This window comes from Podarcis bocagei, assembly GCF_964188305.1.
Source record: "Podarcis bocagei genome assembly, chromosome: 11".
NCBI lineage: Eukaryota > Metazoa > Chordata > Lepidosauria > Squamata > Lacertidae > Podarcis > Podarcis bocagei.
The window spans coordinates 20565942-20579584 of NC_138136.1; the positions used below are offsets into that span (position 1 = coordinate 20565942).

At 41.7% G+C, this 13643-nt stretch overlaps 1 protein-coding gene across 2 annotated transcripts in view; it reads right to left on the minus strand.

The window, feature by feature from the left end:
- Positions 1 to 13643, minus strand: part of COMMD10 (COMM domain containing 10) — a 60693-nt gene that overhangs the window by 16451 nt on the left and 30599 nt on the right. Inside the window, exon 6 of one of the 2 annotated variants that reach the window (XM_081213923.1) lies at positions 9474 to 9509. The exons of the other annotated variant lie outside the window; for it this stretch is intronic. Within the exon in view, the coding sequence (XP_081070049.1) occupies positions 9489 to 9509 (21 nt within the window). The 3' untranslated portion in view covers positions 9474 to 9488. Of the gene's footprint in view, positions 1 to 9473; positions 9510 to 13643 lie in introns of those variants that run through there. 2 annotated transcript variants of the gene reach the window in all.

Sequence of the window (13643 nt, forward strand, 5' to 3'; positions counted from 1 at the left end):
CAGTAGATTATTTTATTTTCCACACAGGACTTCATAATTATGAACATACGACTACAATTTAAAGCTGTGTGAACTCCTGAATAGATCTCAGACCAGCCAAACAATAATTACCTACTGCTTTGATATTGCAGTTTCTGCTGAAAGGTTTATAAAATATAGTAGATGAAAAGAGCGAGAATTAATAACCTGGAATAGCAACTTTTTTAAAAAAATCACCGCATAACTTTTGTTGCAACAGTCTGAACTCAAACTCAACTAGCCCTCATACAAGCATACAATCGTTTACAATAATTTACATACAAAATGATTTTTTAAATAGTAAATAAGTTTATGTTTTGCCATATATTACTGTAATCAATGTGGGACGCGGGTGGCGCTGTGGGTAAAACCTCAGCGCCTAGGACTTGCCAATTGCATGGTCAGCGGTTCGAATCCCCGCAGCGGGGTGAGCTCCCGTCGTTCGGTCCCAGCTCCTGCCCACCTAGCAGTTCGAAAGCACCCTTAAGTGCAAGTAGATAAATAGGTACCGCTTTATAGCGGGAAGGTAAACGGCGTTTCCGTGTGCTGCTCTGGTGCCGGTTCACCAGAGCAGCGTCATCACGCTGGCCACGTGACCCGGAAGTGTCTGCGGACAGCGCTGGCTCCCGGCCTCTAGAGTGACATGAGCGCACAACCCTAGAATCTGTCAAGACTGGCCCGTACGGGCAGGGGTAGCTTTACCTTTACCTTTTACTGTAATCAATGGACTTGTCTGGAGGTAATACAGGAACTCTGCCAAGTAAGGGGGAAACATATGTCTGGCCTGGGGGTGAGAAAGTGGCGATGCCTGGGCCAAATTTGGCCCAGCTGGTCTCCAGTTAACCACCCTTCCCTAAGGGGCCTTCCAGTGAAACCACAGATGCCAACTTAACATTTAATCTGCCGCTAAGCAAGACCCTTCTTTTAACAAAATACTGTTTCGCTATCAAGGTGCAATCATGCTATCTCTACCAACGCTTTCAAATGCCTATTTTTACCTAAGCCTGAAGGTCTGCTAAACAGAGAAATCAAAGGCTGGAAATGGCATTTCCTCTGCCCCCACCTGCTACAGCCTCCTGCTCCATATCCTACACACCATTTTCCCAAGCATCCCCCAAACCCCAGGACAGATATTTAGGAGGGTACAGTGAAGTGAAAAGGGGAAGGATGGAAAACCCCGTTCTGTGACTATATTCTGTTCACAGAAGGAGTTAGGATCTTGTTGCAGAATTTGGGACAAACATATGAATGATATGTTCAAAAGGGGGTGGGATGGGTTTTGAAGTCTGATATTACTAATTGTCTGATATGTCTTTTGCTACTTTGCTTCTGGGAAAAAGGACAATTTCCTCATCCTTCGCATAATGGCAAAACTGTTCCTAAAAGTGACTGCAACGAAGAAGAATCACAGGATATGTGTTATTTTGTAAGAAGTCTCGTCGTTTGGAACTGAACGCAGAGGAACAGAAGTTTCTGTTGAACAGAGTGAAAAGATCAGGTTTTCCTACTTACCCATACGCAGTACCCATCTGTTTTTATGTTTTGTGTTACACTTTTATACTTCATTTATTATATTGACTGTGTCCATAATGGAGAAAAGAACATTTTAGATATATATCGGGCTCAAATTTCGAAAGCTGTTAGAGATGCTTTTACGAACTGGAAATTTGCCAGATCAGAATAGCCTTTTCACTGGATTTGGTCTAGCATTTCTGGTTAACAAATTTTGGGGTTGCTCCAGTAGCTCTGCTGAAGCAGCAGCTCCATCAGGGTCCTTCCTCAAGTGCTACTTGGCAGTATCCATCCCATCAGGCTGCAGCAGCAATTGAGATGGGAAGCAGTGCCACTCAGCTGTTTTGGGAGCAGCTGGTCATTATAAAAACTACTTCGCAAGTTTAAAAAATGGTGCCTGAGGGTGCTTGTTTTCCTCTTTCCTCCCCATTCCTTTTATCTTTTGATTACAAGCCTGGGGGCAAAAAGGACTGTCTTGACTGATCATCTGGAAGTCACCCTGGGAGCCTTTCTGGCAAAGAGTGGTGTAAAAATGCTTTCAAACAAAGGTATATTATAGATGCCACAGAGGTTCTGCTGAATGCCTCAGTGAAAACTTGGTTTCCTTCCATTATTTGGAGAAAAAAAGCAACTATTGGTTTTGCCACCTGATCCCTAGGTTGGATGTCATATTTTGTAACAACTACAGTACTTTTGCATTGGGACGCGGGTGGCGCTGTGGGTTAAACCACAGAGCCTAGGACTTGCCGATCAGAAGGTCAGCGGTTCGAATCCCCGCAACAGGGTGAGCTCCCGTTGCTCGGTCCCTGCTCCTGCCAACCTAGCAGTTCGAAAGCATGTCAAAGTGCAAGTAGATAAATAGGTACCGCTCAGGCGGGAAGGTAAACGGTGTTTCCATGTGCTGCTCTGTTTTGCCAGAAGCTGGCCACATGACCCGGAAGCTGTACACCGGCTCCTACAGCCAGTAAAGCAAGATGAGCGTCGCAACCCCAGAGTCATCCGCCACTGGACCTAATGGTCAGGGGTCCCTTTACCTTTATACAGTACTTTTGCAAGACACTCCCTGTTTGTTTATTTCATCTAAACCCCACCTTTTCTCTAAAGAGCTTAGGGTGGTGTACACAGTCCTCTTTCCCCTTTTATTGGCACAACAACCCTGTGAGGTAGGTTAGTCTGAGAGAGAATGACTGGCCTACGGTCACCCAAAGAGCTTCAAGACTGATATTGGGATTTGAACGCTGGTCTCCAAGGTCCTAGTCCCACACTCTAACCTCTTCAACCACACTGGCCTTACCTATATCAGGTTGCCTTTAGCTGCCTTATACCAAAGGACCAATATACATGGTCCATTAACGGTCTTTAAATGGCAGCAGCACTTTGTGGTCTTTTTTACCAGTTCTGCTTTCAGAGATCCTTTAAAAAGAGATGCAGGTTTGAATATTAAGTGCTTTGCATGCAAATACAGATTGTCTACCTATGAGCAATGGCATCTTCCCTTCAAGGTTAAAGAAAGGGGTTGTAACATTTCCTCTCCACTCTTTAACTGGGTGTTATGGTCGTCTGTAACTTTTAGTCCAAAGGGACTATTTAATTCTGTGAAGTGTTTTGAAATCATGACACCACAAAGAGCTTGGCTTATAAATCAGAACAACAGGCAAGCATTCAGCACCGACAAGGATATACTTTAAGTTACTACCCAGAAACATTTATAACCACAGCAAAACAGCAGCGTTTATGAACTATTTCTAGCCCAAGGGGAAAGAGACTGTCACAAGTTCTTCAAAGATGGTTATGTAAAAAGGGACCAGAAATATGAAGCAAAGTCATAATGGGACATGATAATGGTGCATCCAATAAATGACCATTAATAATATAATTTAAGTAATTCTAACACCATTCTCCGAACACAACTGAAATATTTGACATGGTGGAGTTTCAAGTAAATGGGATTGTTGCTGTCTCACAAACTGTGATGGGCAATCTAAACTTCTGCAGGGTATTTGCATTGTTTCATGTCTGTCTGTCTCTCTTACATACACCATGTGGTAGAGCTGGGCAATGTCAGATTTTCAATACTGCAGTGTATCACCAGCCAAACATCACAATATGGCTATGCATTGTGTTGCTAAACGGAGGGGATGCAACACACCCACCCAGCAAGCTAGGAGAGAGGAAGGACAATCGCCGTCTCCTTGCTTTGCATCGTTCGTTTGCCACCTTCCCAGCGCCACAGTATCTTCCCCTCAGGGCAGCTGATTTCCCAAGGAGCCGATTTCTCCTCTGGGCTGTGGTGCGTGTCCCCCACCCCGATTTCAAACCTCTTTCACTGCATGACCTATTCTCCATGCTCCTTCATATACCCATCTCAAGCCTGGCCAAGGCTGCTTGTTCCTGCCACCAGGCGCTGGAGGCGGAGGAACTCAGGAGCAGTGGTGGTTTCACTCACAGTATACCGCTGGGTGAAGCCACCAGAACACTCTGGCCCTCATACATTGCCTCATACATCAGTACATCGGCCAGGCCCACCATGTGGAAGTCAAATTCCTCATGGGGCTATCCCACATGACTCTGCTGTGCAGATGTATACAGCAATCACAAGGGTGTTGTAGATCTCCCTTGTGTCTATTTGGCAAGGTCTAAGTAGGCTTTGAGATTAAATTTAAAGGAAGAGAAGAAGCACAATGCAGCATAGCAAAGAGTTCCTGGCAAAAGGGGATTTAAAATCTCAGCTCAAGTGATTATATTGTCTAAAAGTTATGCTTTTCCTGTTTTTAGCAATTTGTCAATTATGAGCCAACTAACCAAGAAGAAAGTACAAAAAATAGTAACACCCTCTTGCTCAACAGGATGCTACATCCTTGAACTTCCTGCAGTGGTGCTTCCTGTAAATTAAGAAACATCCGCACAGAGGACAACTTTAGTAAGATTTGCAGGAATAATGTCTGCTTAAAGAAACTCCACATTACCCAAATATAACCCGTATAACTCCATATAACCCAAATATTATAATTGCTTCCTTTTCCTCACAGAGTTTAGTGCTTGGAGGAGTTCAAAGTATAAGTAGAAATCTTTTTCTTTAGATTCAGTATCAGCAAAACATTACTATGTGCATACAGAAATGATCAGGCCTGAGCTAGGAGTGCTCCGTTTACAAAAGAATAAGACACTTGCCTGAGCTTGTGGAGCAGAGCTGAGAAAGGGACAGACTGTGTTCACAGATAACAACAACATCATAGTCTGCTGCTCCCATTTTCCAAGACTGCTAGACAGTGTCAAACACTTACTTGTGGCTGTTTTTGCCAAAGATTTCTGAGTAATATTCAGGGTCACTAAGGTTTGTTTTGTTTTTTATGGAAGCTTAGCTGATTATATATAGCATTCTCCAGTGGAACCTTTAACAAAGCATTGCAGTAATCTCCGGTCCCTAAACGGAGGAGGGTTCCTGGTCAGGGCTTCAGCTAGCCTGGAACAGGAACCCTGTGCAGGCCTCTCGGGAGAGGGAGACGTTTGAGGGGATAGGAAGAGGAAAGGACACATCCTGGTCCCACCCCAAGCCCTGTGTCATATACAGTGGTACCTCTGGTTACATACGCTTCAGGTTACATACGCTTCAGGTTACATACGCTTCAGGTTACAGACTCCGCTAACCCAGAAATAGTACCTCGGGTTAAGAACTTTGCTTCAGGATGAGAACAGAAATTGTGCTGCGGCAGCAGCAGGAAGCCCCATTAGCTAAAGTGGTGCTTCAGGTTAAGAACAGTTTCAGGTTAAGAACGGACCTCCGTAATGAATTAAGTACTTAACCTGAGGTACCACTGTATTAGCAGAAGGATTTCATTGCAGAACATTTAATAGCGGCATAGTGGTGGGTGGGGGTCCTGGAGAAACATGTTCCTTTTCCCTTCATTTCCTGCTGAAACATTCTTGTATAAGTGCAGGGGCTGTGGTGGGGGAACAACCCCCCATACTCCCTCCAGGATTCAATATAAGCTGTTAGGGCTCTAAGGCAGCCTACTGCCTCTCATCACCTGCCCTCCATTTTCTTTCCTTTTTTTCCTCCCCCTCGGCTTACACTGTAACATTCAATATCTCCACTGCTCTCCCTCATACACTCAATTGATGGTCTGTCTACAGGAGGCTAATTTATGCTCTTTTCAAGTCCCTTTACTCTCTCAAGTTTCAAATGCCAATGAATTCTGTAAGTCCTAGAACCATTTTGGTCTTTAAAAAGAAAAAGGAAAACCCTTTCAATTTATAAGCACATATACTTCTGCATCCTGCTAAAGCCCCCAAAGCATATATAGGCCACTCCCTTCTTTTCGAGTGGCCTTGTTGTGCTTCCAATCACCTGTGGTTAATGCTGAAATGAATAATTTCTATTCTGAGGCAGGTCAAGCTAGTAACAGTAAGATCTGCATTAATTGGACTGGAAGATAATGAGATCACTAGGAAAGTAGGCAACGGATCTTGCCGGAAACCTGCTGTCGCTAAATTAATAAAGCTTTCATTGCCTACAAAAACCATTTGAAAACTATACATTGATAGGGGAACAACTTGAAAAGCATTTAACACACCTAAAATACATGGAATGTGTTCCCGTGATATGTCATAGAATAAAAAAACTATTAGAAGGGATTCACTATTGGATCAGAGAGCTTAATGTTGACACAGCTACCCAGAAGATTGTCAGGAACGGATGATGTCCTGTTCTGTAAAGGTCTTATCTTAAACAGTTAACTCACAATGCAAGCATAAAAGCTTCAGTGACAGCACAATATTGTACATGGCTACTCGTAAGTCAGTCCCATTAAGTTCAGTAGGACTTGTTCCCAGGTAAGTGTGTATAGAGTCGCAGCTGAAGAAAACTTTTATCTTCATAATCCCAAAAGGTAGTATTTCACTCTGAAGCGCGTACTACAAGATGTTAGTTACAATTTGTACAGTTAGTATATCATGCTTGTCATTTATCAATATGAATTGGTTTTACGCGACAAACTGTTTAGACTAGTAATCTGCCCAAACCTAAACTCCTTTGAGCTTGTATGCGTAGCTACCACAAAGTTATTTGGCTTTGAAGTTTAAAAATATCACTGGCATCGTAAGCTATAACATATGCAATCAAAATATAAATTCAAATTATGCCATTTTTGGTTTGGAAATATTTTGCTGAACCCTTGCTTGCTTAATTTAAAAAGTCAGGAGTAACTCCTCATTTAATAGGCATATTAAATGGCATAAACTCTGGACAAAATAAAAGCCTTCTCTTATTCTGCATAGAAGCCAAGACCCCAAAGCAAATTTCGCGTACCCAAAGCTGTACTTGTGTTTTATGAACAGCTGCCTTGCATCCCGTATAGTAAAAAGTTCTCAAAACCAAGAGGAGCAGCAAAAGAAATCTAGGATATGGCATGGAGGGATGAAATCTGCTGTTGAAATCTAAAATCCCACTGGGTGGGTACAAACTCTTGAATAAGCTTAAAGTAGCTCTTTGGATGCTGGCCAAAAGCAACCCTTGTGATGCTCCAATTTTAAGCATGTATCAACTCCGGTGGGGTTCTCTCCATTCCTTCAGCTGTATGTATGTTTATGCATTTTGCTGCATGAAACTCATATAGTGTGAGGTAGCACATTAAAAGAAAATCATTTTTTTTAATGTTATGCTCTTCATTAAAGCCATAGAACAGTTTGCAAGTAACAGTATAAAACGCATAATCATAAACAGTTAATTAAAAAAAAATACAGTTAAAATCCCCTAAACCAACTCAACCATTACAAAAAGCAGTGGGCAATACTGTTCAGTAAATCAGATGTCTAAAAAGCTTCTTTAAAGCAACATCAAAAGGACCCAATGCCCTTTGTATTCAGCATACAAAGGAGTGCAACATATGCAAACATTGCAAATGTTCAGATATAAAAATGTGCAACTGTCATGATACTATTTGATCATTCTTATCAGTTGATTGCAACGCAGTATTTCTAAAAGCATTGTCTTTAAAAGTTTTAAAGAGAAAGCACTTCTGTTGAAATATCACTGGACAGAAAAAGCATTAAGTGGTTAAAGTACCATCACCCGCTGTGGATATGGTCCATTAGGAAGTTTTACCAAAAAAATAACCTCCCTAAAAAGAGTGGCAGCGTAAGATCACATACCTACTAAAATAGAGAGGTCAATTTTACAAATGCTCCTTAATACAGAGGCACATTCGGTCCTGGACCAAAATAATTTCATTTTGCTGTTAGAACATAAACCGCAATGAAAAATACACACACATACGCACCTAAAGTACTATGGTGAGCACAGTCTGGGGAAGGGAGCCATCACATCAGGTGATTATGCACTTTGAAGTTCTGAAGCCAGGACTTCAAAAGGACCTCACAACCAACAAAGTACTGCTAAAACAAAATAACCCCCCCACACCCCTTTCTTTCTAGCAGCAAGTTTCTATGAACAACCTTTTCCAGAATTGAAACAAATGGAAAGATCCACTGGACTCACCTGAAAGGTGTATCTTCACGCCAACATCTTGGACCTGCTCTAAACAAGAGGCATTGCTCCTGACATGGGCAGAGGTCAATGTGGAGAGTGTCAGTGGAAAAGCTAATGAGCAAGCCGACTGGTTGAGCAGAGGGACTCTACAACCAGGGGAACGGCATTTATCTGACCAACTATTCTGACAAATCCAAAGGGAATTCAGGCTGATCTAGAGCTGTCCACTTTTCACCTCAGCAACCAAACACCAAGGTTCTTTTCCAGGGACCACCCACAAGTAGAAGCCATGGATGCCCTCCACACAAACTGATCCAAGGGACTGACTTCTGTTTGCCTTTCCCCCTAATGCCTCTTCTAGCCATAACCCTCAAGAAGATACAGTAGGAATCACAAGAAGACCCTGGTTCACCGAGAAGAAGAAGAAGAGGAGTTTGGATTTGATATCCCGCCTTTCACTCCCCTTCAGGAGTCTCAAAGCGGCTAACATTCTCCTTTCCCTTCCTTCCCCACAACAAACACTCTGTGAGGTGAGTGGGGCTGAGAGACTTCACAGAAGTGTGACTGGCCCAAGGTCACCCAGCAGCTGCATGTGGAGGAGCGGAGACACGAACCCGGTTTCCCAGATTACGTGACTACCGCTCTTAACCACCACACCACACTGGCTCATGAAAGCCACCATGGCATCTAACCAGTGTTTCCAGACCTTCTCACACCGGAGGCCAGCATAGGAGATAAAATCTTCATTTTAGAAGGGGACTCCATCCTACATAGCTGGGTTCAAGTGAGCAAAAGTTCCCTACAGGGAGCTCTCTCCATCATCCAAATGAGCAAGACTGACCTCACCATACATCAGCTGCTGCATGGAAGTTTTACTCAACGATATAACCTGCAGGAACATTGCTGACTTTCCCACAAGTTGATGAAGCTCATATAATAGCAAAAAGAAATCAAGCCTTTAGTACAATTGGCCTAATCCTGCACAATGCTCTGTCCACAGATATTCAGCAGGTACATTCTGTTTCAACCTTTAAAAATCTAGTGAAAACCAAGCTTATTATAAGCACTGAAAAAAATTTCTTCCTTTAATAATTAGCTGATCTATTATTTGAAATCTTTACATGGTTTTTATTGTGTATATGGGTGTGTGGTTTTTGTTAGCTGCATAGATTTTTTTTGTATGAACAGCGGTATTTTATGCATACAATAAAAATAACACTTTATGTTATTTAACATAACATATAACAAACATATCATAATCATAATGTGTTAGTAAAAATAACACATTATGATTGATCTCCTTGTTAGTTTTGTAATTGGAGCTAATTTTCTCACGCTTATAGGGACTGAAATATTTCACCAAGTGTGAATTCGTGGCAGCCATCTTGGGTTCCAATATGAAAACTGCTTAGCTGATTGGCAACAGCTTCTCCAACATAATGCAAGTAGCTCTAACTGAAACATATGCCTGTCACCTGCAGCAATGAGCTTCCTAAGAGGAAACACATTGTATCTAATTTTTTTAAGTTTTGAGCATTTGGAAAGAAAGAATAAGTGTACAAAGCTTGTTTATAAGACCTGCGCATGATTACTGTATGAGATAGGCATGATACCCACTTTAGAAGGAGAAATTAAAACCAGCTGCCTTGTAATTTTATTTCAATATATGCTGAAAATATTTTTATTGTGACAGGTGTAAAGCATGGCATGAATTCAAGAGGTAATAACTTGAAGATGGCAAGGCTTTGAGCAGTCACAACAAAACAGTAACTTCTATTAGGTTACTTTTCCTAAATCAATATCAATTACAATAACCCACTCATGAAACCTTTTCTAATCTAGCTGCCTTTTCAAACCCACTTCAAGAAGATAGAAGCTCTCTCATTCGCCACTACTTATCATCATTGTTAGGTATTTTACATAAACAAGTAGGCAAGCAAGAAAACCTCCTGATAAATTAATGTAATCATTCACTTATTTATCGCTAGAGACCGATACAAAAAAATCCTTTAGTCATGTTACCTATAAAAGCTTTTAGAGTGCCTCGCAAATTTATGCATACGTGCCTCTTTCAAGTGACATTTAACTTACTTTCCTGTCTTACTGACATTTATTGAATGACCTAGTTTGGCTGAAGTTACTAGAGTGAAAAAGTATCTTCAGTTTGATAAGTGATTTTGCCCAGACACAGTGTCTCATTCTGAACAGCATACAAGCATCTACAGTGGTGCCCCGCAAGACGAATGCCTCGCAAGACAAAAAACTCACTAGACGAAAGGGCTTTGCGTTTTTTGAGCTGCTTCGCAAGACGAATTTCCCTATGGGCTTGCTTCGCAAGACGAAAAACGAAAACGTCTTGCAAGTTTGTTTCCTTTTTCTTAACACCGTTAATACAGTTGCGACTTGACTTCGAGGAGCAACTCATAGAACGCGGTGTGGTAGCCTTTTTTGAGGTTTTTGAAGACTTTGGTGATTTTTGAAGCTTTCCCAAAACTTCTTTTGCAGACATTTGGTAAGTTAAACTTTTAAAACTTTTTTTGGGTTTTTGGATTTTGGGTTGGGGTGTTTGGAATTCAAGGACTTGGTGTTGGGGAGGGGTTTGCAAGAATCTGGAAGCTTGTGTGTTTTTTCTGCATTTTTCTGATTTTCTGTGACCATTGGGCCACTCCGCTGTTTTTTTTAAAAAAATCTGGATTTGAATTTCTGTGTGGTGGGTGGCTGGGGGAACAGTTGAGGAGGGGTTTGCAAGAATCTGGAAGCTTGTGTGGTTTTTTTCTGCATTTTTATGATTTTCTGTGACCATTGGGCCACTCTGCTGTTTTTTTAAAAAAATTCTGGATTTGAATTTATGTGTGTTGGGTGGCTGGGGGAACAGTTGAGGAGGGGGTTCTTCAGCAAGAAGCAAAGAGTGGAAGAGGAACCTTCTTCGAGTTGTCCCCCAGAGTCTTAGAAAATGTACTGTACACTTTGTTGATTTTTAAATGTTTTTCTGTCATGTTTAGAAACTTAATTTATTGTTCCTTCAATTTTTGAAATGCTCTTTACAGTATGTGTGACATTAAAGAGCACTTAATAAACTCTTGTTGTACCAAATTTGGCTTTGTTTGGACTTTTTTTGATCATAGGAACACATTAATTGAATTTCAATGCATTCCTATAGGATTTCGTGGTTCGCAAGACGAAAAATTCGCTAGACGAAAAAACTCGCGGAACAAATTAATTTCGTCTTGCGAGGCACCACTGTATGTCCCTGATTGCAAAAAGCTGATTATTCATACACATATTTAGGGGGGTGCGGAGGGTAGGGGAGGTTAGAGAGAAATGTGGTACTTCTAAAAGAATCTTCTTTAAAAATGCAAAAGTAAAGGTTTTCCCACTATTAACCCAAACACTGAAATATATGCTATGAAGTACAGTGATACCTTGGTTGTCGTTATGGAAGACCGTTTGACTTCCTAAATGTTCGACAACCGAGGCGCAATGGGTGGTTGGCAAATTCCATTGAGAAAATTGGGAAACACACCTCGTTTGAAAATGGAAACATTTACTTCCAGGTTTTCAGCCTTTGAAAACCGAAACGTTCGACAACCCAGGTACCACTGTACCTACATGACTGTGTTGAAATTATCTTGCAGGTGGCAAGACAACTCCTCTTAATTAATTAATTTCATTTATACATCCTGTCTTTCCTATCTGGAGTTCAGGGCAGCATACATGGTCCTCTCCTTTCTACCTCACAATAACCTTGAAGTAGTGGGTTGCTTCAGAGTCAATGAAAATGAGCCTAGCCTCTTCCAAGGCTTGCACACACTCTGTCATTCACTAGGGTGGCCACAAGGAGAAGTCTGGAAACTTTGCTGTGTATTTTTGATTAAATGCAGTTTACTGTGGCATCCAAAGCTGGGCGAACCGTGGTTAATTTTAGTGGAAACAAGCCATAATTAACAAAGCTAAATTGTTTTCATGAGCCACAGCTAAGATTAACCACAGTTTAAGTTTGGACAGTGTGCTGAAGTGTTCGTCGAAGACAGAAGCTTCCGGTCTCCTGTGGTGGAGGAAAGTGATGGGGAGAGGAGGGAGAGCACAAGAGCCTGGGGGGAAGGCCAAGTTAATATGAAGTGAGCTTCATGGCTGATTTGGGATTTGAATCTGGCTCCTAGGCCAACACATTAAACCAGTTCTCTGTTTTGGGAGTAACAGGGAACTCTGGTTTAAAATAAGCCCGGATCTCCATATCAAAGATGGCAATAATAGTAACACAGAAGCCAGTAACTGCTCAGTTTTGCAATTCCTTGTAATTCAAGCCAACCTTCGGCCTTTCGGTGTGTACTGTTTTATTATGTTTATGTTTATTATGTTTATGTTTTGGAAGCCGCCCAGAGTGGCTGGGGCAACCCAGTTAGATAGGCAGGCTACAATGGTTGCTGCTGATTGTTGTTGTTGTTATACCAAGTTTTATTGTGCAATTTACTTCTTAAATATTAACTGCAAAACCATACATACTAGATTCAAGTATTCCCAGGTAGAAGTATTATTTTGTACTGGAGCTAAACTGATACTGGATTTTTTTGGCCTGTCATCTCTGCTGTCTTACCTAGAACTGGGGATACCCAAGTTCAAAACCCCATTCAGCCATGAAGTCCACTAGTTAAAACTTCAGTGCAGTCATCATCTCTTTGCCTAATCCACCTCTGCTTTTATACTTCCTGACATAAACAAAGTCCACCAGAAAGGTCCTTTTGCTGGAAATACTTTAAGAAATGCCACCCAGAACACCCTCTCCATTCCCAGCTCACAAATTAAATGACTACAGCGGCACCCCTTCTTGAATGCAACACACACACACACACACAGCAAGTACCCACAGCACCATCCCAAACAAAACATTGCTGTGTTGGAGAAAAAAAGAGGTTGGCTTCTAAACAAATCCAGTTTCCCGTATACTGTATCCTGATATTTGATATGCCAATTACATTCATTAATCTTATCAAACTTTATCGACTCAAATTATATCTCTGGCTGTAGAGTGAACCTGGTGGCAGATAGGAAGCCATTCACTGTTATCTTGAAAGTTCAGTAACATAACACACCTGAAAGATTTAATGAGCGACTTGGAAACTGGTCAGCTTGGCCTTTGCATGCAGACTGGTTATGCTGCAATACTGAACGCAGCCTAGAGTTTAAAGCACAGCAGATACCTAAATCACATCTGCAAAATTAATGTATAATTGCAACTACAGGCAACCAACAACTGTGGAATGTGAAAATGCTCAGTTTCCTTTCTTTTAAGCAGCTCACAATGCTACGCAGTAGCATGCTACACAATAGGGCATCTATTCAAGGTGCACCATATTTGGAGAGATCACGGGTGGTAAAACCGTAGCCCTCCAGATGTTGCTACAGTTCCTACCTTCCCTGGGCAATGGGCATGATGGGAGTTCTAGATCAGCAACATCTGGAGGGCCACAGGTTAGGCATTCTTGGTAGAGACTGTGTAGGTCCTCTTCAGTCAGGAATCAGGCATGTTTAAAGCCTTACCAGGTATCAAAATTATTCCACACTGGAGAAAATAAGACTTAAAACTGAGCTGACGCAAGCAAACGTGATCAGCGCTAGCGCTGAGTAG